At 41.2% G+C, this 25,660-nt stretch overlaps 1 protein-coding gene across 1 annotated transcript; it reads right to left on the bottom strand.

The window, feature by feature from the left end:
* Window positions 1–2,137: 2,137 nt before the first annotated feature.
* Window positions 2,138–23,739, bottom strand: LOC120059251 (CD63 antigen-like). Its single transcript, XM_039008154.1, has 8 exons — window positions 23,623–23,739; window positions 22,332–22,417; window positions 10,830–11,018; window positions 6,405–6,479; window positions 6,172–6,270; window positions 4,833–4,979; window positions 4,615–4,698; window positions 2,138–2,726 (listed from the first exon to the last, which is right to left on the bottom strand). The coding sequence occupies exons 2-8, from the start codon at window positions 22,395–22,397 to the stop codon at window positions 2,661–2,663; spliced, it is 726 nt and encodes a 241-aa protein (XP_038864082.1). The 5' UTR covers window positions 22,398–22,417; window positions 23,623–23,739; the 3' UTR covers window positions 2,138–2,660.
* Window positions 23,740–25,660: the final 1,921 nt, after the last annotated feature.

Genomic DNA, 25,660 nt, shown 5'->3' with positions numbered 1-25,660 from the left:
TTGATACAATTCCAAAATGTTTTGCATGTCAGCAGTCAAGTTATCAAGAAGTGCTTCTTGAAAGTCCAATCTTTAATTTGACTGCTGACATGAAAAACATTAACTGTATCAACAGTGGACTAATGAAGAAAGAAAATACCAAAATAGTTTGAGTGGAGTAATCTAAAAGTAATCTGATTACAATTGGACAGAACCAGTAACTAACAGATTACATTTCGAAAGTTACCTACCCAACCCTGTACAGGGGGTGGTAACAAGGAAGCTTTTGACATTGCTTTTCCCCAAAGAGCAACTTCTGAGAGTAAAGTAGTAAGTGCAACGTTTTATAGAATGTTGCTTTACATTAGCACCTAATGTTGCATGCCAATGCTGTAGTAAGGTGAACCTGGCTCTCAGGACACTGGTGAATAATCACTGCAATTCAACAGACCATTAGACGCATTTAAAAATGTTTCAGCTATGATGGCACTACTTGTTCAGGCATTGTTTAGTTGATAGGAAATGCATTTCATGTTGGAAAGATTTAGTTAGAACTTTATTCACCAACCGGTGACAGTAAATAGCAAATGCCTTCTCAATCAATGTGCCTTGCTGGTGGATGGGTGCAATCCATTTTAAAATGTATGAAGTTGCCAATAAGATTCTCAGATAAATATGCAAACTGTTTTGTATTTTTTACTAAATGCATTTTATCTACTTGTTCAACTCCTTGGGGCTTTGGAATCCATTATCTGGTGTATTCAGGTCATGTCTCTGAAATAAAATGTACCACCTAAAGTACTTGTCAATGTAGAGAAATGCTCTTATTTACAGTAAGAACCAGTTGACCTGCACATTGCATGTTTACAAACATTGTCATCACCAATTATTTAAATAAACCTACAGCCTTGTCCTTGAATGCAAATTTACTGAACATACTTAAATATCAATGTAACAATTTTACTGAGTTACAGTTCATATAAGGAAATCAGTCACTAATCAATATGGATTTGGTTGGTCACATACCTTAGAGGTAGGGGCGTGGATCAGAAATCAATTAGTGTCTGGTGTGACCATTTGCCTCATGCAGCACGACGCATAGAGTTGATCTGGCTGTTGATTGTGGCCTGTGCAATGTTGTCCCACTCTTCTTCAATGGCTGTATGAAGTTGGTGAATATTGGCGGCAACTGGAACACACATTGATCCAGAACATCTCAAACATGCTCAATGGGTGACATGTCTGGTGAGTATGCAGGCCATGGAAGAACTGAGACATGTTCAGCCTCCAGGAATTGTGTACAGATCCTTGCAACATGGTGACGGCGGAGGATGAATGGCACGAAAATGGCCCTGAGGATCTCATCACAGTGTCTCTACATTCAAATTGCCAAGGATAAAATGCAATTGTGTTTTATGCCTGCCCATACCACCATGGGGCACTCTGTTCACAACGTTGATATCAGCAAACCGGTCGCCCACACAAACACCATACACGTTGTCTGCAATTTGCCCAGTACAGTTGAAACCGGGAATCATCTGAAGATCACATTTCTCCAGCATGCCAGTGGCCATCGAAGGTGAGCATTTGCCCACTGAAGTCAGAACTGAACTGCAGTTGGGTCAAGACCCTGTTGAGGATGATGAGCTTCCTGAGACAGTTTCTGACAGCTTGTGCAGAAATTCTTGGGCTGTGCAAACCTACAGTTTTATCAGCTGTCCAGGTGGCTGGTCTCAGACGATCCCCCAGGTGAAGCCCAATGTGGAGGTCCTGGGCTGGCATGGTTACACGTGGTTGTGAAGTTGGTTGGACGTACTGCCAGTCTCTAAAATGACATTGAGGCAGCTTATGGTTGAGAAATTAACATTAAACTCCTACAACAGCTCTGGTAGATATTCCTGCAGTCAGCATGCCAATTGCACATTCCCTCAACTTGAGACATCTCTGGCATTGTGTTGTGACAAAACTGCACATTTTAAAGTGGCCTTTTATGGTCCCCAGCACAAGGTGCACGCACCTGTGTAATGATCATGCTTCTTGATATGCCGCACCTGTCAGTTGAATTTATTATTTTGTCAAAAGGAGAAATGCTCACTAACAGGGATGTAAACAAATGTATGCACAACATTTGAGAGAAATTAGCTTTTTGTGCCAATGGAACATTTCTGGGATCTTTTATTTCAGCTCATGAAACCAACACTTTACATGTAGTGTTTATATTTTTGTTCAGTGTAGCTTCAGTGAGGAGCCACAAAGAATGTTCCACTTGGACAACACTAGAGCGCATCGGAGTCAATCAACAAAGGTGAAACTAACTGAAATCTTTAATGAAAATCGTGAATCAGCAAGAACATTAGACTAGAATGTATTTATCAGAAAAAGTATTGAGTAGAAAAATGTTGATAAAATCAAAGTTAAAAAATGTGAGTCAACAAAAACAAGTGCGAACTCAAATTTCAGAATGCTGCTCTATTTAAATACATATCATTTTCTCAAAATTACTGAACATTGATATTCTTGGCAGGTTACATTTTGGCCTCAATGCAAAGTCCCCTGTTATGTGTTTACATTGAGAATAAGAAATTTGTAAAGAAATGATAGATGTTACTCAATCACAAATATTTGAACAATTTGACCTGAGAGAGCAGCTGACTGAGCCACTCCCCTCATTGGCAGAATGATCACATGACTTCATAGCCACTGCGAATGCCCCTCATCAACATACAGGCGAATATGATGCCCATGATCTGAAAACACACAAAAAGTTAGAAAATGTATTTAATATATATAGTTAAGTGCCTCGGAAAGTATTCAGACACCTTGACTTTCTACTTTGTTACATTACAGCATTATTCAAAAATGAATTAAATATAACAATTTCCTCAGCAATCGACACACAATACACCATAATGACAAAGTTAAAACGGGTATAGAAATTTTTGCAAATTTATTCAAAACAAAAAACAGATACCATATTTACATAAGTATTCAGACCATTTTCTATGAAACTCAAAATTGAGCTTAGGTGCATCCTGTTTCCATTGATCATCTTTGAGATGTTTTTACAACTTGATTATATTTATTATTGATCCCCATTAGCTGCTGCCAAGGCTGCAGCTGCTCTTCCTTCCTGCAGTCCAGCAAAGTTAAGGCGGTTCATACAATTTTAAAAACATTACAATACATTCACAGACTGTGTGCCCTCAGGCCTCTACTCCACCATATATATATATATACATATACACACACAGTACAAAATCCATGTGTGTATACTGCATATGCTATCGTGTATGTGTATGCATGCGTCTGTGCCTATGTTGCTTGGAGTCCACATGTGGTAATTTCAATTGATTGGACATTATTTGGGATGGCACACACCTGTCTATATAAGGTCCCACAGTTGACAGTGCAACCAAACCATGAGGTCGAAGGAATTGCCCGTAGCGTTCCGAGACTGGTTTGTGTCGAGGCACAGATCTGGGGACGGGTACCAAAATAATTCTGCCGCATTGAAGGGTCCCAAGAACACAGTGGCCTCCATTCTTAAATGGAAGAAGTTTGGAACCACCAACTCTTCCTAGAGCTGGCCGCCCGGCCAAACTGAGCAATCGGAGGAGAAAGGCCTTGGTCAGGGAGGTGACCAAGAACCCGATGGTCACTCTGACAGAGCGCTAGAGTTCTTCTGTGGAGATGGGAGAACCTACCAGAAGAACAACCATCTCTGCAGCACTCCACCAATCAAGCCTTTATGATAGAGGGGCCAGACGGAAGCGACTCCTCACTGAAAAGACACATGACAGCCCACTTGAAGTTTGCTAAAAGGCACAACTCAGACCATGAGAAACAAGATTCTCTGGTCTAATGAATCCAAGATTGAACTCTTTGGCCTGAATGCCAAGCGTCACGTCTGGAGGAAACCTGGCACCATCCCTATGGTGAAGCATGGTGGTGGAGCATCATGCTGTGGGGATGTTTTTCAGCAGCAGGGACTGCGAGACTAGTCAGGATCGAGGGAAAGATGAACAGAGCAAAGTAGAGAGATCCTTGATGAAAACCTGCTCAAGAGCAGACTTGGGGCAAAGGGTCACCTAACAGGACAACGACCCTTTGGGACAAGTCTCTGAATGTCCTTGAGTGGCCCAGCCAGAGCGCGGACTTGAACCCGATCAAACATCTACTGGAGACAAGAAAATAGTTGTGCAGCAACACTCCCCATCCAACCTGACAGACCTTGAGAGGATCAACAGAGAAGAATGGGAGAAACTCCCCAAATACAGGTGTGCCAAGCTTATAGCGTCATACCCAAGACTCGAGGCTGTAATCGCTGCCAAAGGTGCTTCAACAAAGTACTGATTAAAAGGGTCTGAATACTTATGTAAATGGGATTTCAGTTTTGTATTTGCTATTTATTAAAAACATGAAAAAAAGTAAAAGTTTTTGCTTTGTCATTATGGGGTATTGTGTGTAGATTGAGGAATAAGGCTGTACCCTAACAAAATGTTGAAAAAGTAATGGGGTCTGAATAGGTTCCAAAGGCACTGTATGTGTGTTGAACTAGCATCTACAATCTGTGGGTCTTCTGAGCCCAGGATTTGTGTGTGAAAATGTATATGCTTTGTGTTTGTTTGCTCCTACCTGCAGGAAAGCGATCACCAGTGCCGCTACAATGACCCACATGATGTTCTTCTTCAACAGCTCCTCCACAACAGTCTGACACCCCTAGATAGCAATCAGAGAGAAATGTCATTCCCGACTCCAATACTGTTCTGGAGGTCTTTTTGCTTGGATGAATTGGTGTTTTTATTTCACACAACAAAAAAACTAATCAAAACAACCACTGGGTTGAACCTTACCATCTGGTGCACCTTGCTTGAATCCTCCATGGTCCCCTGACCACAGCCAGCAGTGACATTGACACAGCAGGAGTCTGGCACAGAGTTTGTGCCAGACCCAAAGTTTCCTCTCCAATCAGTGGCGTTGATCACTCCACAGCATTTCAGCTGGATGAAGAACAGCAAGAAGGGTGAGAATGAGTTTGAACATGAAAGGTATACATGGAAAGCCAGATAGAGGAAGAGACAACAGCAAAATTAGGTAGTAAGGTTAGTAAGTTCAACGGGGGAAACAGACTGGATCAGGCCAGGATATTCCTCAATGTCAACAGAAGAAGATAAAGACAAGATAAACATCGTGGCATAGTAGACAAACACTAACAAGATAGTCATGTTACATGAGGTGCCAAATTAAGCAAGACACAGAATGCAAACTCTTCACATTACGACAAATGTAAGATGCAGGATCGAGTGCAGTAAAATGTCTAGATTTGCAGTAGTATGTTGCAACTCCCCTGAAGGTGGCGTCACAAGTGTCAATAAGCAGGTTTCCATCCAACTTTTTTTATGTGAGTAAAGTACGTTGGCTCAACAAACAAAAAAATGTAATGACAGTCCTGATGGAAACATAACATTTGTCGGTAAAACTTTCCAAACGTCGACAAAACGGTAAAATGAATTAGCAAGAAATGTCAGTGGAAATGCTTTAATATTTATATAACCATCAATTCAAAGTAAACTTGGAGTCATGCGATGACATTTGTGGTCCTCGAACTACGACTCGTTGGGAAAGCATGCAGTTTATTCAGCTACAGATTAAATAAGTTATGATGAACTTCACAGGGTGGTGAAGATGCAAGGTGATGAGCTTGATGCTCCTTTCCAATAAATATTGAGGGTCTTATTCTGGTGATCGTCGATGCTTGGCTGCCATTTGACAAATAAAAACACTTGTGCGTAATAATCTCATGTAGGCTATAACCGCACTATCTACCAGCTGTTGGCTAGAGCACACATGCCAATACCAGACTGTGCACAAAAAATGTTGTGAAGAAAACATCAGTAGAGTTGAAAATGTGATGGAAACCCATTTAACCTTTTTATTTTAGGGAATTTAACCGCAAAATTTATTTTTATGTGCACTATGTCCTCACGCACAGCCTTTTATCTGCAACAAATCAATTTGATGGAAACATCTCTGGTATAAAATTGCGTACATTGTTATTATGCAGATTTTTGAATATTCGCATGAAAACCAATCTCCAATTGGATGGAAAACTAGCTAGTGTATGTCAATTGTTTATTTTGTTCCAAAGTATATAGATCTAGCATCTACCAATACTTAATGGTTGATACCAACATCAATCTGCAGGTTATCCAGGGCCTTCTGGAATTCGTCAGTGCCGTTGCTGTATTTGGTGACCATGTCATTGAGACTCTCATGGACAATGACTGTCAGCTAAATTAAAGAAAAACATGGTTAACTTGTGTAATTACAAAATTAAGTTAATAGGTGTAGACTGTACATATGTTACTGTATAGATAACTAGACGTGTAAAAAAAAAAAGCTGCCTGATATACGAGTATACTCACGTTGCCTCTGAAGACATATCCAGCGATGGCCGCACCAATCTCAGTGATAATGATCAGACCCAGAAGGATAGTGAACTTGGGAGAAAATATACAATGAGAAATATATATTAGCTATTTTTGGAAGATTAAAGGATTTAAACAAATAAGCAAAAAATGTGTAAGGATTTAGATTGAGCTACTGTAAAATACACTACATGGCCAAAAGTGGACACCTGCTCGTTGAACATTCCAAAATCATGGGCATTAATGGAGTTGGTCCTCCCTTTGCTGCGATAACATCCTCTACTCGTCTGGTAAGGCTTTCCACGAGATGTTGGAACATTGCTGCAGGGCCTTGCTTCCATTCAACCACAAGAGCGTCGGGCACGGATGTTGAGCGATTAGGCCTGGCTTGCAGTCGGTGTTCCAATTCATCCCAAAGGTGTTCGATGGGGTTGAGTTCAGGGCTCTGTCAGGCCAGTCAAGTTCTTCCACACCGATCTCAACAAACCATTTCTGTACGGACCTCGCTTTGTGCACTGGGGTATTGTAATGCTGAAACAGGAACGGGCATTCCGAACTGTTGCCAAGAAGTTGGAAGCACAGAATTGTCTAGGATGTCATTTTATGCTGTATCGTTGATTTCCCTTCACTGGAACTAAGGGGCCTAGCCCGAACCATGAAAAACAGCCCCAGACCATTATTCCTCCTCCACAAAACTTTAGAGTTGGCACTATGCATTGTAGCGTTCTCCTGGCTTCCGCCAAACCCAGATGTGTCTGTCAGACTGCCAGATGGTGAAGTGTGATTTATCACTCCAGAGAACGCGATTCCACTGCTCCAGAGTCCAATGGCTTTGAGCTTTACACCACTCCAGCCGATGCTTGGCATTGTGCATGGTCATCTTCGGCTTGTGTGCAGCTGCCCAGTCATGGAAACCCATTAAATGGCTTCCATTTTTAAATGTTTTAAATTAAGCTCCCTTTCAACAGTTCTTGCGCTGACATTGCTTCCAGAGGCAGTTTGGAACTCTGTAGTGAGTGTTGCAACGGAGGACAGCTGTAACCGAGGACATGAACTTAGTTGGCCGGGGCAGCTCTAGCAGGGCAGAAATTTGACAAACTGACTTGTTGGAAAGGTGGCATCCTATAAAAGGTGTCACATTGAAAGTCACTGAGCTCTTGAGTAGGGCCATTTTACTGCCACTGTTTGTCTATGGAGATTGCATGGCGATGTGCTCGATTTTATACACCTGTCAGCAACGGGTGTGGCTGAAGTAGCAGAATCCACTAGTTTGAAGGGGTTTCCACACTTTTGGCCATGTCATGTACAAAATCCATTTTATCGTCTTTATGTCTGAATGGAACAAAAATTGCATTCACTAGAATAAATGTTGCCTAGATGTAAAAGACAAGCATTGTCAAACCAGTTGGTTCAGACTGCTTTTCCAAAACAAGAGCAAACGTATGTGGACATAGGGTTGTTACGGTGACTGTATCACCGCCACATCGGCGCTCACAAGTCATGATGGTAGTCAAATTCCATGTGACAGTTTAGTCACTGTAATTAGGCTTTTCCAAGCAAATGTACTGCCTGGTACTCGGCACTCTACTGTCCCTCTAATTTTATTATTTAACTAGGCAAGTCAGTTAAGAACAAATTCTTATTTACAGTGACGACCTACCAGGGAACAGTGGGTTAACTGCCTTGTTCAGGGGCAGAATGACAGATTTTTACCTTGTCAGCTCAGGGATTTGATCTAGCAACCTTTCAGTTACTGGCCCAACACTCTAACCACTAACCACCACCCCTAATCACTCAGACATTAATGCAAAGGTAATTGAAAATCATGAGAGCCCATGAGCTCATGTTGCGCAACATCTCTATAGGCTATGCAATTGCGTGAGAAAGAGTTTTGATGGCCTCTATTAAAAAGGAGGATCCAGATTTCTATAGGCTAGGCCTACTATATTGCTCAACTTTCCTAATAAGCACATTGCTTCTCTTTACAAACAGGAGTATAGCCTACCTGGCTGGCATGAAAATGAACCATGGGAAAGGATTCTCCATTTGCTATTTAAGTGCATAAATTACATTTTTCCCCCTGCCCTTGTTTCGACACAGGTTCATGATAGTGGTCCATTCTAAAATCAAAACAAATTTCACATATTATTTAGTATATGTAAAGACAAGATTAAATCAAGAATAGTCTGCTGGGTGACAATATTAGCCTTTCACTTGTGAATGATGCCCAGCAAGCGCATGTCTTTTTTTTTTTTTTTACTTTTTCAAAATCATAGGTCGTACACCTGATGTAGCCTAGCCCATAGCCCTGTATGTTTTGAAAAGGTTTATCACAACTAAAGCGGCCAAATAACTACTTAAAGCACATTAAGCCGCTTTACAACAGGTCTAGCGCCTAACTTAGCATACATAGCTGCGAGTGTGCTTCAAGTTCGGGGAAGAGCATTGTCACCATAATGCACCTTTATAATAAAAGCATTACATGCATGAATTGCATTTGCAATCACTTTTGAGAATGGCGTTTTCCCGCTAATTGATTGCATTTTGGAATATTCATGTTATAGCCTACTGCCGTGTGCGCACCGTGATAGAACAAATGCATATTTACCTGATTTATTGGATATTTAACAATTATTTACTTAACTAATACTGTATTAAGACATTTCTTTCCTTCATTCTACGTGAACTGAGGAGTTTTTTTAAGCTCGGGTTGGCAACTGATTAAGTGATGGCTAGGTAAAAACCTACAGCTGACATTCCATAGATAAGATGTGGTATGTGTCACCGAGATAGAGAGCTTGGAGGAACAGAACAAAGGCCTCCGTATTCCTAATTATCCTGGCATCTGGGAGACATCACCAGAGGCAGATGACCACAGGATGAACCCAAAGTGGCTTATGGTGCCCCCCAATCTATATGAGAGTGGTTGAACCAATCATGACTATGCATTCTGGGTATCAGCTATATAAACTGTGCATTGTCTGTAAAGGCTAGGCTGCTCAGCTCAACATTCAAGACTGTTGGGCTGATTATTTAATTATTGCAATAATGAAACCAAATATTAAATAAATATGATTGTTTGATGAAATGACCAAGTCTCTCTCAGTACTGAATTTCCACGACAGCACTGCTGTACTTATGTGAATAACCTAATAGTGCATCAACATTTTAAGCTAAACGTAATCTGTTGCATCATCCTCATTGCTTAAAAACATGACATAGGCTAGTGCTTTTGCTGTTCGTTAGGCCTTATCTTGTTGGCTGACGAAATGTAAATGTGGACAGTTCTTCCAACAGCTTCAATATGCGGCCCGGGAATTCGACGCAGTTTTGTCCCCAATGTGTCGGTCTTCACTTGTAGCCTGTGAGAAGGACCCGATCACGTGACAGGCATTGGCTAATAAGTATTGAGATATCTGAGAGAACCATGCGAGTGAGGTGCTTCGGAACACGCAGACGGGAGAAGGGAATTATTATGATTATATTCAGCCCAAGGGCACAACGGCCACAGGCCGCAAAAGGCATGGATTCTTTTAGGGGGCGTTACATCCTCACAAAGGGGATGCCACCGTGAAATTCGAGGCATTATCAAGTGCTTGTCAAAATTGTCAATGAAAGACTGATGAAGTGTGTACAGCCTGCACAGAAAAACAAAGCAGAGCTCATGCCTTTCATGCAACTTTATTCAAATCATCAGTCACATCATGCAGCCTTACAATGATTTGAAAATCTAAAACATATAGCCCGGCGTTTTTAATCACAATTAAAGTTAGATAAATCTCTAAATTAAGCATGAGGACCTGTTGCTTTGTAATCGTTCAAAACGTGTGCACTCCCTCAAATCGTTTGTAGAAAATATGCTTTCTATTTTATTCAGCTATGTTCAACTGTATTCTTCATACTATAAAATGCCACAGAATTATAAGCAAATCTTGTCTGCTAAATGAACTAGTGTAGCCCACAGCCAAATGGCATAGCCAGATCAGGGCCTAACACAAGGACAAATCAGAGTACGCTATTCTGTTCTTCTGAAATAGACTACATTTTCTTCATATCAAGTTTCTTTAGACCCGTCTGAAATAAATGGATTTATTGTGAAGGTGTAGGCTATATTACATGAATTTATTAGACTTTTAAAAAATATAGATGTTCCTACGGTCTACATCAGTTTGCAGGCTGTGTGGAGAAGCCAGGAGATGCTAAATGTGTTTATGTTAATTAACCGTCAATTACTGTGAGACCGGCAGTTATTTGCTAGACAAATCACCAGCTGACAAAATTGAATGACCGCCACAGCCCTATGTGGACACAAGATCAAACGTGTATACAACACATTTTGTTTGGAATATCATGGTGACCACTATGCAGCAGTTCTACTGCATAGAGGTTATATCATGCGTGTCATGTTATACGTGAACATACCATGGTGACCATGCAGTAGCTCTCCTTCCAGGCTCCACAGCAGCCGAAGAAGGCGATGAAGAAGACGACGACCCCCACCACGATGAGGACAATGGGGGCTGACGAGGCTGAGACATTATTGATCACTACGGTGTTGTGGAGAGCCACCTGAACCAAGACTCCCAGAACTATTAGAGCCAGACCACACAGCTAGAGAGAAAGAAACAGAGATGGAGTACATGATTAGAAGTCACAAATTTACATCTTCACGCACGGATTTCTACAACCATTGTACAACGCAACAGATATTCAAACGTTTTGAAATATGTGAATAGGATCTTAGTCTAAACCAAAGCATGTGAAGACAATTTCATAATCTGTACAACTGAATTATACATTTGTTATTGTAAGAGGCCATACTTTTAAAATGGCAAGAAAGTACTAAAGTGTATGTAAGACTAATGTACATCAGATCCTGGCTTAACCCAGTCTCAATCAAAAGATGTTTCAGGTCCTGTAATGAGTTCAGAAAAGCATTCAGACCCAGAGCAACTTCTAGTAACCCCTTGGTCACTCAGGAATGCTGGAACCAGTCAGGTTACTGGGTCCTAAATTAGCATTCAAATTAACTAATATGGATCAAGGACACAAACGAGAAAATACTTTGAGATAAAGTTATGTAGTCACATTTTCTGCATGGGAAGCATATGTTTACATGGCCAAAGCAAGTGAAATAGATACATTTTTTTGCTTTACAGTAAACATTACACAAAAGTTCCAAAAGAATAAAAGACAATTCAAATCTAATGTCTATATACAGGTGTTGTAATGATGTGCAAATAGTTAGAAAATAAACAAATATAGGTTGTATTTACAATGGTGTTTGTTCTTCACTGGTTGCCCTTTTCTTGTGGCAACAGGTCACATCCTGCTGCACACTGTGGTATTTCACCCAATAGATATGGGAGGTTATCAAAATTGGAGTTGTTTCCACATTCTTTGTAGGTCTGTGTAATCTGTGTGTTTCTCTAATATGGTCATACTTTTGGCAGGAGTTCAGGAAGTGCAACTCAGTTTCCACCTCATTTTGTGGGCAGTGTGCACATTGCCTGTCTTCTCTTGAGAGCCAGGTCTGCCTTCAGCAGCCTTTCTCAATAACAAGGCTATGCTCACAGAGTCTGTACACAGTCAAAGTTTTCCTCAATTTTGGGTCAGTCAGTGGTCAGGTATTCTGCCACTGTGTACTCCGTTTAGGGCCAAATAGCATTCTAGTTTGCTCTGTTTTTTGGGTAAATTCTTTCCAATGTGTCAAGTAATTATCTTTGTTTTCTCATGATTTGTTTGGGTCTAATTGTGTTGCTGTCCTGGGACAGAGCCCCAGGACCAGCTTGCTTAGGGGGCTCTTCTCCAGGTTAATTTCTCTGTAGGTAATGGCTTTGTTATGGAAGGTTTGGGAATCGCTTTCTTTTAGGTGATTGTAGAATTTGGGTTTTGATAATTAGCGGGTATCAGCCTAATTCTGCTCTGCATGCATTATTTGGTGTTTTACATTGTACGCAGAGGATATTTTTGCTGAAAATTGCAGTCTCAATTTGGTGTTTGTCCTATTTTGTGAATTTGGTGAGCGGACCCCAGAACTCACAACCATGAAGGGCAATGGGTTCCATAACTGATTCAAGTATTTTTAGCCAGATTCTAAACGGTATGTCGAATTTTATGTTTCTTTTGATGGCATAGAAGCCCCTTCTTGCATTGTCTCTCAGATAGGTAACTTCTACCAAGCTGTGAACAGTGGCGCTGATGTTTAGGCCGAGGTATGTGTAGTTTGTGTGCTCTTAGGGCAATGGTGTCTAGATGTAATTGGTATTCGTGGTCCTGGCAACTGGACCTTTTTTGGAACACTGCTGTTTTTGTCTTACTGAGATTTACTGTCAGGGCCCAGGTCTGACAAGATCTGCACAGAAGATCTAGGTGCTGCTGTACACCGTCCTTGGTTGGAGACAAGATCATCAGCAAACAGACATTTGACTTCAGATTCTAGTAGGGTAAGGCCAGGTGCTGCAGACTGTTCTAGTTCTCTCGCCAATTAGTTGAGATATATAGATATATGTGTTGAAGAGGGTGGGTGTTAAGCTGCATCCCTGTCTCACCCCCTGGCCCAGTGGAAAGAAATTGTTGTTTGACAATTTTAACCGCACACTTGTTGTTTGTGGGCTCCCGAGTGGCACAGTGGTCTAAGGCATTCCATTTCAGTTCTAGCGGTGTCACTACAGACCCTGGTTCGATTCCAGGCTGTATCACAACCGGCTGTGATTGGGAGTCCCATATGACGGTGCACAATTGGCCCAGCGTCGTCCAGGCTAAGCAGGGGTAGGCAGTCATTGCAAATAAGAATTTGTACTTAACTGACTGGCCTAGCTAAATAAAATAAATTGTATACATGGATTTTATAAAGTCGTATGTTTTTACCCCCCAACACCACGTTCCATCAATTTGTATAGCAGGCCCTCATGCCAAATTGAGTTGAAAGCTTTTTTGAAATCAACAAAGCATAAGAAAACTTTGCCTTTGGTTTGTTTGTCAATTATGGTGTGCAAGGTGAATACGTGGTCTGTTGTACAGTAATTTGGTAAAAAGCTAATTTGACATTTGCTCAGTACATTGTTTTCACTGAGGAAATGTACGAGTCTGCTGTTAATGATAATGCAGAGGATTTTCCCAAGGTTGCTGTTGACGTATATCCCATGGTAGTTATCAAATTTGTCTCCACTTTTGTGGATTGGGTGATCAGTCCTTGGTTCCATATAGAGGAATATGCCAGAGCTGAGGATGTTAAAAGAGTTTAAATATAGCCAATTGGAATTTGTGGTCTGTCTATTTTATCATTTAATTTAGGATACCATCAACCCCCACAGGTCTTTTTGGGTTGGAGGGTTTGCATTTTGTCCTGTAGTTCATTCAATGTAATTGCAGAATCCAGTGGGTTCCGGTAGCCAATACAGTTGAAATCAGAAGTTTACATACACTTATGTTGAGTCATTAAAACTCATTTTTCAACCACTCCACACATTTCTTGTTAACAAACTATAGTTTTGGCTAGTCGGTTAGAACATCTACTTTGTGCATGACACGAGTACATTTTTCCAACAAGTGTTTACAGACAGACTATTTCACTGTATCACAATTCCAGTGGGTCAGAAGTTTACATACACTGAGTTGACTGTGCCTTTAAACCACTTGGAAAATTCCAGAAAATGATGTCATGGCTTTAGAAGCTTCTGATAAATGATGTCAATTAGCCTGAGTCAATTGGAGGTGTACCTGTGGATGTATTTCAAGGCCTACCTTCAAACTCAGTGCCTCTTTGCTTGATAATGGGAAAATCAAAAGAAAATCAGCCAAGACCTCAGAAATCTTTTTTGACGTAGACCTCCACAAGTCTGGTTCATCCTTGGGAGCAATTTCCAAACGCCTGAAGGTACCACGTTCATCTGTACAAACAATAGTACGCAAGTTTAAACACCATGAGACCACACAGCCGTCATACCGCTCAGCAAGGAGACACATTCTGTCTCCTAGAGATGAAGGTTCTTTGGTGCGAAAGGTGCAAATCAATCCCAGAACAGCAGCAAAGGACCATGTGAAGATTCTGGAGGAAACGGGTACAAAATTATCTATATCCACAGTAAAACGAGTCCTATATCGACATAACCTGAAAGGCCGCTCAGCAAGGAAGAAGCCTCTGCTCCAAAACCGCCATAAAAAAGCCAGACTACGGTTTGCAACTACACATGGGGATAAAGATCGTACTTTTTGGAGAAATGTCCTCTGGTCTGATGAAACAAAACTAGAACTGTTTGGCCATAATGACCATCGTTATGTTTGGAGGAAAAAGGGGGAGGCTTGCAAGCCAAAGAACACCATCCCAACCGTGAAGCACGGGGGTGGCAGCATCATGTTGGGGTGCTTTTCTGCAGGAGGGACTGGTGCACTTCACAAAATAGATGACATCATGAGGATGGAAAATTCTGTGGATATATTGAAGCAACATCAAGACATCAGTCAGGAAGTGAGAGCTTGGTCGCAAATGGGTCTTCCAAATGGACAATGACCCCCAAGCACACTTCCAACGTTGTGGCAAAATGGCTTAAGGACAACAAAGTCAAGGTATTGGAGTGGCCATCACAAAGCCCTGACCTCAATCCTATAGAAAATTTGTGTGCAGAACTGAAAAAGCGTGTGCGAGCAAGGAGGCCTACAAACCTGACTCAGTTACACCAGCACTGTCAGGAGGAATGGGCCAAAATTCACCCAACTTATTATGGGAAGCTTGTGGAAGGCTACCTGAAACATTTGACCCAAGTTAAACAATTTAAAGGCAATGCTGCCAAATACTTATTGAGTGCATGTAAACTTCTGACCTACTGGGAATGTGATTAAAGAAATAAAAGCTGAAATAAATAACTCCTATTATTCTGACATTTCACATTCTTAAAATGAAAGTGGTGATGTAACTGACCTAAGACAGCGAATGTTTACTAGGATTAAATGTCAGGAATTGTGAAAAACTAAGTTTAAATGTATTTGGCCAAGGTGTATGTAAACTTCCGACTTCAACTGTAGTTGATTCTAAGATTTGTATTTGATCTTGTATATGTTTTTGCTGTTCTTTGGTTATAGAGCCACAAAGATTGGAGAAGTGGTTTATCAATACATCTCCATTTTGGATAGATAACTCTGTTTTCCAATTTTCCCAGAAGTGGTTAGAGTCAATGAATTCTTCAATTACATTGAGCTGATTTCTGACGTGCTGTTCCTTCTTTTCCGTACTGTATTTCTGTATTGTTTCAGTGATTGACCATAGTTAAGGCGTAGGCTCAGGTTTTGTCTCCCCGTTTTTGGTTGGATAGGTTTCTCAATTGCTTTCTTAGGGTTTTCCATTCTTCATCGTTGTTCATTTTCTTCAGTTTTCTATTTGAGATTTGATGGGGAAGCTGAGAGGTCAAATATACTGTTTAGGTTTTCTACTGCCAAGTTTCTACCTTCACTATTACAGTGAAACATTTTGCTCAGGAAATTGTCTAGAATGGTTTGAATGTTGTTTGGTAGATTTCCACACTACTTTCCTTCCATCTATAGCATTTCTTAATATTATTCAGTTCCTTTGGCTTTGATACCTCATGATTGAGCATAGCTCTGTTCAAGTAGTAGTGTGATTTTGCTATGTTCTGATAGGTCATTCAATTCAGTCAGTCCACTGACACCCCTAAGAGACTCAGGGTTGAGGTCAGTGACAAAGTAGATGAGCTATAGGTGTACCTACCGTAGGAGGCCCCATCGAAGCCTACCATTGACTATGTACATACCCAGCGAGCGACAGAGCTCTCTCTCAAGAAGAGAGAAGACCCAGAATTAGTCTGGAAATCTACACAGTAAGGGATTAGTCCAGCGGTCTTAACTTTTCACACGAATGCTTTGTATCAGTGAACAAGTCACAAGATATTGTCATAACACTGAAATGGTCACAAGACTCATATTCTACTTTTACCCTCTGATTCTCTCTCCTCCTCCCCACCACACCCCCTTTCTCTTTTACACACATGATATTGGGATTACTCAGAATATCACACATGGACATTGCCTATGGCAGGATATGGACTCTTTCAATATCCTTAGATATGAAGAGAAAATAGGATGTTGCATGTTGACAAATACATTGTATGTGTCCTCAGCACATTCAATAGATTAAGCTATATTGATTCCAGATATGCTTCTCTTGGCTGAGGTCCATATCCGGATCTTGATATGTTGGTTTTAAGATGGCGCCGAATAGGTTGGCTGACGTTTTACATGCTCCTAACCAACTATGCTATTTTGTTGTTTTTTTGCGTTGTTTGTAACTTATTTTGAACATAATGTTGCTGCTACCGTCTCTTATGACCGAAAATAACCTCTGGACATCAGAACAGCGATTACTTACCACAAACTGGAAGATGCTTTTTCCTTTAACGAGTCCGACGAGAAGGATATACTGCTTTCTTCCTTTAACGAGTCCGATGAGAAGGATATAACTGCTTTCCCGGGAACAGGCCCAAATCCCCGTCATTTGCGTGAAAAGACGGAGGAAAAGTAGGCGCAGGTCGGACTGCCTTCTAAGAATCCGTAGGAGAGCGAGTAAACTCCCACTGCCATCCGTTCTAAATGGCTAACATGCAATCATTGGAAAATAAAATTGATGACTTAAGATTACGATTGTCCTACCAAGGGGACATTAAAAACTGTAATCTCTTATGTTTGAGTCGTTGCTGAACGACAACACGGATAATATAGCGCTGGCGGGATTTTCCATGCACCGGCAGAACAGAGAAGCTACGTCTGGTAAACCGAGGGGTGGGGGTTTGTCAATAACAGCTGGTGCGCGATGTCTAATATTAAAGAAGTCTCAGGGTATTGCTCGCCTGAGGTAGAGTACATTATGGTAAGCTGTAGACGACACGATCTATATTATTCGTAGCCGTCTATTTACAACCACAGCCCGATGCTGGCACTAAGACCGCACTCAACCAACTCGATAAGGCCATAAGCAAACAAGAAAATTATAATCCAGAAGCGGCACTCCTAGGTGCCGGGGACTTTAATGCAGGCATACTTAAATCAGTTACCAGCATGTCACATGTGCAAAAAAACAACCATCTTTACTCCACACAGAGATACATACAAAGCTCTCCCCTGCAAATCTGACCATAATTCTATCCTCCTGATTCCTGCTTACAAGCAAAAACTAAAGCAGGAAGTACCAGTGACACTCAATACGGAAGTGGTCAGATGACGCAGATGCTACCGGACTGTTTTTTAAGCACAGACTGGAATAAGTTGCGGAATTCATCCAATGGCGTTGAGGAGTATACCACCTCAGTCATCGACTTCATCAATAAATGCATCAATGACATCGTCCCCACAGTGACTGTGCATACATATTCCAACCAGAAGCCATGGATTACAGGCCAAATCCGCATCGAGCTAAAGGCAAAAGCTGCCACTTTCAAGGAGCCGGACACTAATCCGGACGCTTATAAGAAATCCCGCTATGCCCTCAGACGAACCATCAAACAAGCGTCAATACAGCATTAAGATTGAATCCTCTTCGTATGTGGCAGGGCTTGAAAACTATTACGGACTCCAAAGCGATACACAGACGTGAGCTATCCAGTGACAAGCAACACCAAAGCATGCACGAGAGCACCAGCTGTTCTGGATGACTGATAACGCTCTCGGTAGCCAATGTGAGCAAGACCTTTAAAAACAGGTCAACAAGCACAAAGCCCGATTACCAGGACATGTACTCAAAGCATGCGCGGACCAACTGGCAAGTGTCTTCACTGACATTTTCAACCTCTCCCTGACCGAGTCTGTAAAACCTACATGTTTCAAGCAGGCCACCATAGTCCCTGTGGCCAAGGAAGCAAATGTAACCTGCCTAAATTATTACGGCCTAGACCCACTCCAATTCCCATACCGCCCCAACAGATCCACAGATAACGCAATCTCACTGGACATAAGGAACACCTATGTGAGAATACTGTTCACTGTTCATTGACTACACCACAGAGCTCATCACTAAGCTAAGGACCCTGGGACTAAATACCTCCCTCTGCAACTGGATCCTGGACTTCCTGATGGGCCGCCCCCAGGTGGTAAGGGTAGGCAACAACACGTCTGCCATGCTGATCCTCAACATTGGGGCCCCTCAGCGGTGTGTACTTAGTCCCCTCCTGTAGTCCATTCACCACAACTGCGTGGCCAAACACGACTCCAACACCATCATTAAGTTTGCTGACGACAACAAGTGTTGTGCCAGGACAACCACCTCTCCCTCAATGTGAGCAAAACAAAGGAGATGATCGTGGACTACAGGAACAGGCGGGCCGAACAGGCCCCCCATTAATGTTGAAGGGGCTGTAGTGAAGCGGATCGAGAGTTAAGTTCCTTGGTGTCCACATTAACAAAATATCATGGTCCAAACACACCAAGACAGTTGTGATGAGGCACAACAAAACATATCCTCCTCAGGAGACTGAAGAGATTTGGCATGGGTCCCCAGATCCTCAAAAAGTTATACAGCTGCACCATCGAGAGCATCCTGACCGGTTGCATTACCACCTGATATGGCAACTGCTCGGCATCTCACCATAAGGCGCAACAGAGGGTAGTGCGTACGGCCCAGTACATCACTGGGGCAAAGCTTCCTGCCATCCAGGACCTATAATAGGCATGTCAGAGGAAAGCCCACTCCAATCACCCTAGTCATGGACTTTTCTCTGCTAACTCACGACAAGAGGTACCGCAGTGCCAAGTCTAGGACCAAAAGTCTCCTTAACAGCTTCTACAATGATTCAGAAAGGCACACACATCTATACAAAAAGGTCCCACAATTGAAAGTGCATGTCAGAGCAAAAACCAAGCCATGAGGACAACTTGATTATATTTATTATTGATCCCCATTAGCTGCTGCCAAGGCTGCAGCCACTCTTCCTGCAGTCCAGCAGAATTAAGGCAGTTAATAAAATGTTAAAAACAATACATTCAGACTGTGCCCTCAAGCCCTTACTCCACCACATACATACACAGTACAACATCCATGTGTATAGTGCATATGCTATCGTGTGTGTGTGTGTATGTGTGTGTGTTGCTTGGCGTCCACCTGTGGTAAATTCAATTGATTGGACATGATTTGAGATGGCACACGCCTGTCTATATAAGGTCCCACCATTGACAGTGCAACCAAGCAGAGGTCGAAGGAATTGTCCGTAGAGCGTCAAGATAGGATTGTGTCGTGGCACAGATCTGGAAAAGGGTACCAAAAATGTCTGCAGCATTGAAGGTCCCCAAGAACACAGTGGCCTCAATCATTCTTAAATGGAAGAAGCTTGGAACCACCAAGACTTTTCCTAGAGCTGGCTGCCTAGCCAAACTGAGCAATCATGGGAATCAGGACCTTGGTCAGGGAGGTGACCAAGAACCCGATGGTCACTCTGACAGAGCTCCAGAGTTGCTCTGTGGAGATGGGAGAACGTTCCAGAAGGACAACCATCTCTGCAGCACTCCACGAAATCAGGCCTTTATGGTAGAGTAGCCAGACGGAAGCCACTCATGACAGCCCGCTTGGAGTTGACAAAAAAGGCACCTGAAGACTCACACCATGAGAAACAAGATTATCTGGGTCTGATGAAACCAAGATTGAACTCTTTGGATTGAATGCCAAGTTTCTGGATATTGTCGGGAACTGGAAAACGCTGTCGTAAACGTCGAACCAGAGCATCCCAAAAATGCTCAATGGGTGACATGTCTGGTGAGTATGCAGGCAATTGAAGAACTGGGACATTTTCAGCTTCCAGGAATTGTGTACAGATCCTTGCGACATGGGGCTATGCATTATCATGCTGAAGCATGATGTGATGACGACGGATGAATGGCAAGAAAATAGGCCTCAGGATCTCATCACGGTATCTCTGTGCATTCAAATTGCCATCTATAAAAATTCTAATTGTGTAAGTTGTCCGTAGCTTATGCCTGCCTATACCATAACCCCACCATGGGGCACTCTGTTCACAACATTGACATCCACAAACTATTCGCCCACACGACGCCATACACGCTGTCTGCCATCTGCCTAGTACAATTGAAACCAGGATTTATCCATGAAGAACACACTTGTTCAGGATGCCAGCGGCCATAGAACATGAGCATTTGCCCATTGAAGTCGGTTATGACGCCATACTGCAGTCAGATCCTGGTGAGGATGATGAGCACACAGATGAGCTTCCCTGAGCTTCTGACAGTTTGTGCAGAAATTATTCAGTCTTGCAAGCCCAGTTCCATCAGCTGTCCAGGTGGCTGGTTTCATACGATCCTGCAGTGAAGAAGCTGGAATTGGAGGTCCTGGGCTGGCGTGGTTACACGTGGTCTGCAGTTGTGAGGCCATTTGGACTTACTGCCAAATTCTCTAAATTGACATTGGAGGCAGCTCATGGTAGAGAAATGAACATTCAATTATCTGGCAACAGCTCTGAAGAACATTCCTGCAGTCAGCATGCCAATTGCACACTCCCTCAAAATTGGAGACATCTGTAGAATTGTGTTGTGACAAAACTGCACATTTTAGAGTGGCCTTATTGTCCCCAGCACAAGGTGCACCTGTGTAATGATCATGCCGTTTAATCATCATCTTGATATGTCACACTTGTCAGGTGGATGGACTATCTTGGCAAAGGAGAAATGCTCACTAACAGGGATGTAAACAAATGTGTGCGCACAAATTGAGATAAATACACTTTGTGCATTTGGAACATTTCTGGGATTTTTTTTCTTCAGTTTACATGTTGCCAAAAAGAAAGGAGGACCAAGCCACTTTAATTATATGAAGAGTGCCTTGGTCCTCTTCTTTTTGATGACCAATTTACCCTTTTTACCAAAGAGCACCTTCTGTCTACCAAAACATACTATTGTGTACCTTAGCAACACTTCCCTCCTTTTTTTCTACTTTACATGTTGCATTTATATTTTTGTTCAGTATAGATTAAATACACAACCAGTTGTAGGCTACTTATAAAAGTAACTAAAAATAACAAATATCTGTTTAATGCCAAACCATTAAGAGACTAGGACATGGAGGTAAACTAATGGAAAGTGATAAACCTTGCTCTCTGTCCCATAACCAACAAACATTTTCTTTGTAGTTAACTACATCACAACTGGCAGTTGCGGAGGTGTGTATATATTTTACAGCCATAAAGAGTCATGATGGAAAAACATGCTCTTTCCCCGATTCGTAGATGTTCCTTTTAAAGTAAGAGTGAAAATAGTTGACTTCTCTTAAAACATAACACATGGACCAAACTAATACGATACAGTAGATCTGTTGGGCAATTCCACTGTAACGGAATTACGCTGGAACTTAGATTTTCCCTTTAAAAATGCAAAACAAAAACCATTGATTTAACAAATCATACCACTATGCACAATGAATACTTCAAACAATTTACACAGTAATTTTTTTTTTTACGTTTAAAAAAGTAAATTTACTTGAAAAGTTTGGTAACAGAATTACTGTAAAATCTCCCTGAGTTTTATTCTGTTACCAAATCTTTGTATCTGTACAGTTCTTCCTGTAAATGTGTTTTTGTAAAAATGTTCAGTGGAAATTATTAAAAGTAGTCCAAGTTCATAGAGTTGTATGGTTTGTTAAACTCTGAAATCCAGGTGTTTTATTTGGTATACATTTTTCATTGAAAAATCTGAGTCTCAGCGTAATTACGTAACCATGGAATTGCTCTGCAGCAGTTTGAGGAACTGAACTCCCTGAATTACTCATGATATGGGTTAACTAAGTGTCAGAGGCATTTCACAATCAAGCCAGATGCTGAGCTGTATTAGAGCCACAAGTTCACACTTAACAGACCTCACAGGACAGAAGCAGCACATCCTAGCCAGTCGGGATTCCAAACTTCCATCTGCATTACTCACCCAGAAGATGAAGTTGAAAAAGAAGAGTAGGTACTTCACACATTTCATTCCCCCTTCGACACCCATGGTTAGTCCGGATCAAGTCCCTGGATCAACACAAAGAAAAATACATTTTAACCAGAGACAGTAAATAACTTTATTACAAATAGTGTGATCTAGTTTCAGGTTATCGCTTGTTGCTGCATCGTCTAGGCCTAGAGTGTTTAGCTCGGCTCACATTTTATTGTGTCAATGGTGACAGAAACTGGCATGGTATGCTGAGAATATGTACAAATGAAAGGAAAATATTGACTGACAGGTAGGCCAGTAATCAGTTGATGTAAAAAAAAATGAAATGTCAATGAAAGGAATCAGTTGATGTGTGGGGGAACATTTTAATTGACGCCTGAGGCAAAAGGGAGTCAACACACATAACATATAGAAACTGTCCAGTAAAAATATTACTCATAAGGGTGTGATGTCTGATCAACAGTTGAGAATCACAGGCTTGCTGACAGTGAAAGGCCTTTTTCACACATTGTTCCGCATCAGATTAACATTACACCATAAAACCACATTTGTTTCAAGAGTTTAGTGCGCACAACTCTATATGCGTTTAGATCTGTGGTAAATGTAATCTCATTGGATTTCATTAGGCTATGAGGCAACATGAAAAATCCCCTGTTTTGTGCTCGATTAGCATCCAGAATTGTCTGTAATGTAGGCTATGGTTCATAAAAAGAATGTTGGTTCTAATATTGGGTGACAGGTTCATAAAAATATAGGTTTTTTTTGCTTTCCTGTTTCAGACTATTAGTTCAATTCACATCTCCTGGTTATCTGCATTAGCCATGTAGGCCTACTATAATTAATATGACAAATGGACACAAAATAACATGAAAAAAACAATAGATATTGGAACGATTACTACGTGAGAAGCCTTATAGCATTTTAGAATTTTGCCTGAAAGTTTTTACTTTACAAGACTGCGACATCCATTGCTCGCCACAGCAGTGAACCACCAACCACACAACAAAACACACCGGGGCAGAGGATACGAAGTTAACTATTGTTGTAGCCAAATTTGATTTGTTGGACAGTTTTTGTAACTAAATTCCATTACTACTAAGTAACCGTAAAGACAGATGGTTATTATATTAGGCTACAATCTTAGTTCAACGTGTCGATTGCGCATTCTCAAAACGAACCTCTATTTATCTCTCGTACATTCTTTTTTTCTTTAATTTCATAATGACTATAGGTTACAACGTTAACCAAAACAATATATGGATTAAATAGGCGTACTATTTACCTTTTTTCCAAACAAAAAAAATAGTAGAGGCGTCAAAGTAATTCGAGGCGATGGTTGAAATTTGGAAACAAATTGGTGAAGTAAGCGACGCAATTCTCCCTTTTATAAGCCCCTCCCTCTCTACGTCTGATCCAGCAATCGTAACGTGATCATAGAAAATGACGGAGAAGTCAACACAGGCCAAGATTCACTTTCATCCACAGTAGGCCAACACACATTAGCAGTTATCAGTTGAGCGGAGCCTGTACTCTTTCAAGGTGAAGCACTGTTTATTTCATCAGATGCACATACCCTGTAAAATGCATGAAATGTAACTGTATGCCTATAACACATTTGTAGTAGACTGAACTTAATATAGACTGAAATAATTAAATCAATCCCTTTGTTCTTGCTTGGCTACCCAGACTCCTTGCTCTGGTTAAACGGCAGGCTACCTTTGTTCAGTGTTCTTTTAATTACTATTGTAAAAAAAAATGTGATTTTTTTTCATTAAACTCTGAGTAGTCACTCACAGAGCTGTGGCCTGGCTTCAATAGCATGGAGACAATCCGACATGGAAGATAAATTACCATGAGAAATCATGAGAGAGTAAGTGGAAAAAGATTCTCCCATTGATAATTTCTTGCTCAACCTATTACTGCAATGAGAACATGATGCAATACATAATCACATGTCTACCAGTGTCAGCTTCAAGTCAGTGAACATAGGAGAGGTCCTTCTTAGTATAAACTACTATGTACAGCTGTGCTGTAAGCACATTTCAGTATGATTTTTACATCAGATGGACTAAAATGGCTACATATTTTGAGGAACAGTATAGAGAAATAAGAGCTGGTGAGGAATGGAGACCAAAGGAGATATAAGGCAGGGCAGGCACAAATAGGAGTGAGTTGAATGGAGATCTCAAAAACTGTGATGCATGGGGATGAGGTCATCGGAGGCCAGGGGACGTAGTCCTAATCCCAAGTCTGAATGTCACGCCCTGATCTGTTTCACCTGTCCTTGTGCTTGTCTCCAGCCCCTCCAGGTGTCTCCCTCCTTCTCCACTTATCCCCTGGGTATTTATACCTGTGTTTTCTGTCTGTCTGTGCTAGTTCGTCTTGTTTGTTCAAGTCAACAAGCAGTTTGGCTCAGCATCTGTTTCTTGACATCTGGATATGTGCATGTACTCCCTGGCCCATCTACTGTTGCTTGCCCCAATTCTGACTTGTGCTCTGATATCTGCTTCACTGATTTCTGCTCTCGTAAAAGCCTGGGTTTTCTGCACGTTAACACTAGAAGCTTATTACCTAAAATGGATCAGTTGAAAGTGTGGGTTCACAGCTCCAATCCAGATGTGTTGGTCAACTCAAATCAAATCAAATCAAAGTTTATTCGTCACGCGCGCCGAATACAACAGGTGTAGACATTTCACTGTTCTTGTGCATGTGACATTAAAACTTGAAACTTGTTGGTTCATAAGGAATGAATTTGTTTTGTAATTGCTGTTTTGTTTAAAAGTTTGTCTTATCTATTTAAAAAAAATGATATAACGTTATTTAATAGACCTAGATATTTAAGTTTAAAGTAAGCCTACCCTTGCCTGATGAGAATCCCAGGCTAAAAATATCCCCCCCACAATAAAACCATTAGCCTATGTCACTATAATAATATTATGTTTTATATTTGATAAAGTAAATCAAATCAAATCAAAGTTTATTTGTCACGTGCGCCGAATACAACAGGTGTAGACCTTACAGTGAAATGCTTACTTAGAGGCTCTAACCAATAGTGCAAAAAAGAGGTTAGGTGAACAATAGATAAGTAAAGAAATAAAACAACAGTAAAAAGACAGGTTAGCCAATGTGCGGGAGAACTTGTTGGTCGGCCCAATTGAGGTAGTATGTACATTAATGTATAGTTAAAGTGACTATGCATATATGATATATGATCATTACTGCGACGTGGGTAAGGAAGAGTGTTTTGAATACTGATGTTAACCTTTTCTGGTTATAACCTTTTTCAGCAAGACATATCTTCCAAAGGTGGGGGAGTGGCA

The sequence above is a fragment of the Salvelinus namaycush genome, chromosome 14 (genome assembly GCF_016432855.1).
Source record: "Salvelinus namaycush isolate Seneca chromosome 14, SaNama_1.0, whole genome shotgun sequence".
Lineage (NCBI taxonomy): Eukaryota > Metazoa > Chordata > Actinopteri > Salmoniformes > Salmonidae > Salvelinus > Salvelinus namaycush.
Note: the sequence above shows the minus strand (reverse complement) of the source record. Positions and strands in the feature narration are given on the sequence as shown.

Bases quoted from the DNA above. Each gene is read 5' to 3' on its own strand.
- LOC120059251 (XM_039008154.1), bottom strand. From the start codon at position 22,397: ATGGGTGTCGAAGGGGGAATGAAATGTGTGAAGTACCTACTCTTCTTT. The intron at 6,480-10,829 runs GTATGTTCACGT...TTTTCTCCCAAG, and splicing joins GCTACTGCATGGTCACCATG to TTCACTATCCTTCTGGGTCT. The intron at 2,727-4,614 runs GTAGGAGCAAAC...GTGTGTTTTCAG, and splicing joins TGGTGATCGCTTTCCTGCAG to ATCATGGGCATCATATTCGC.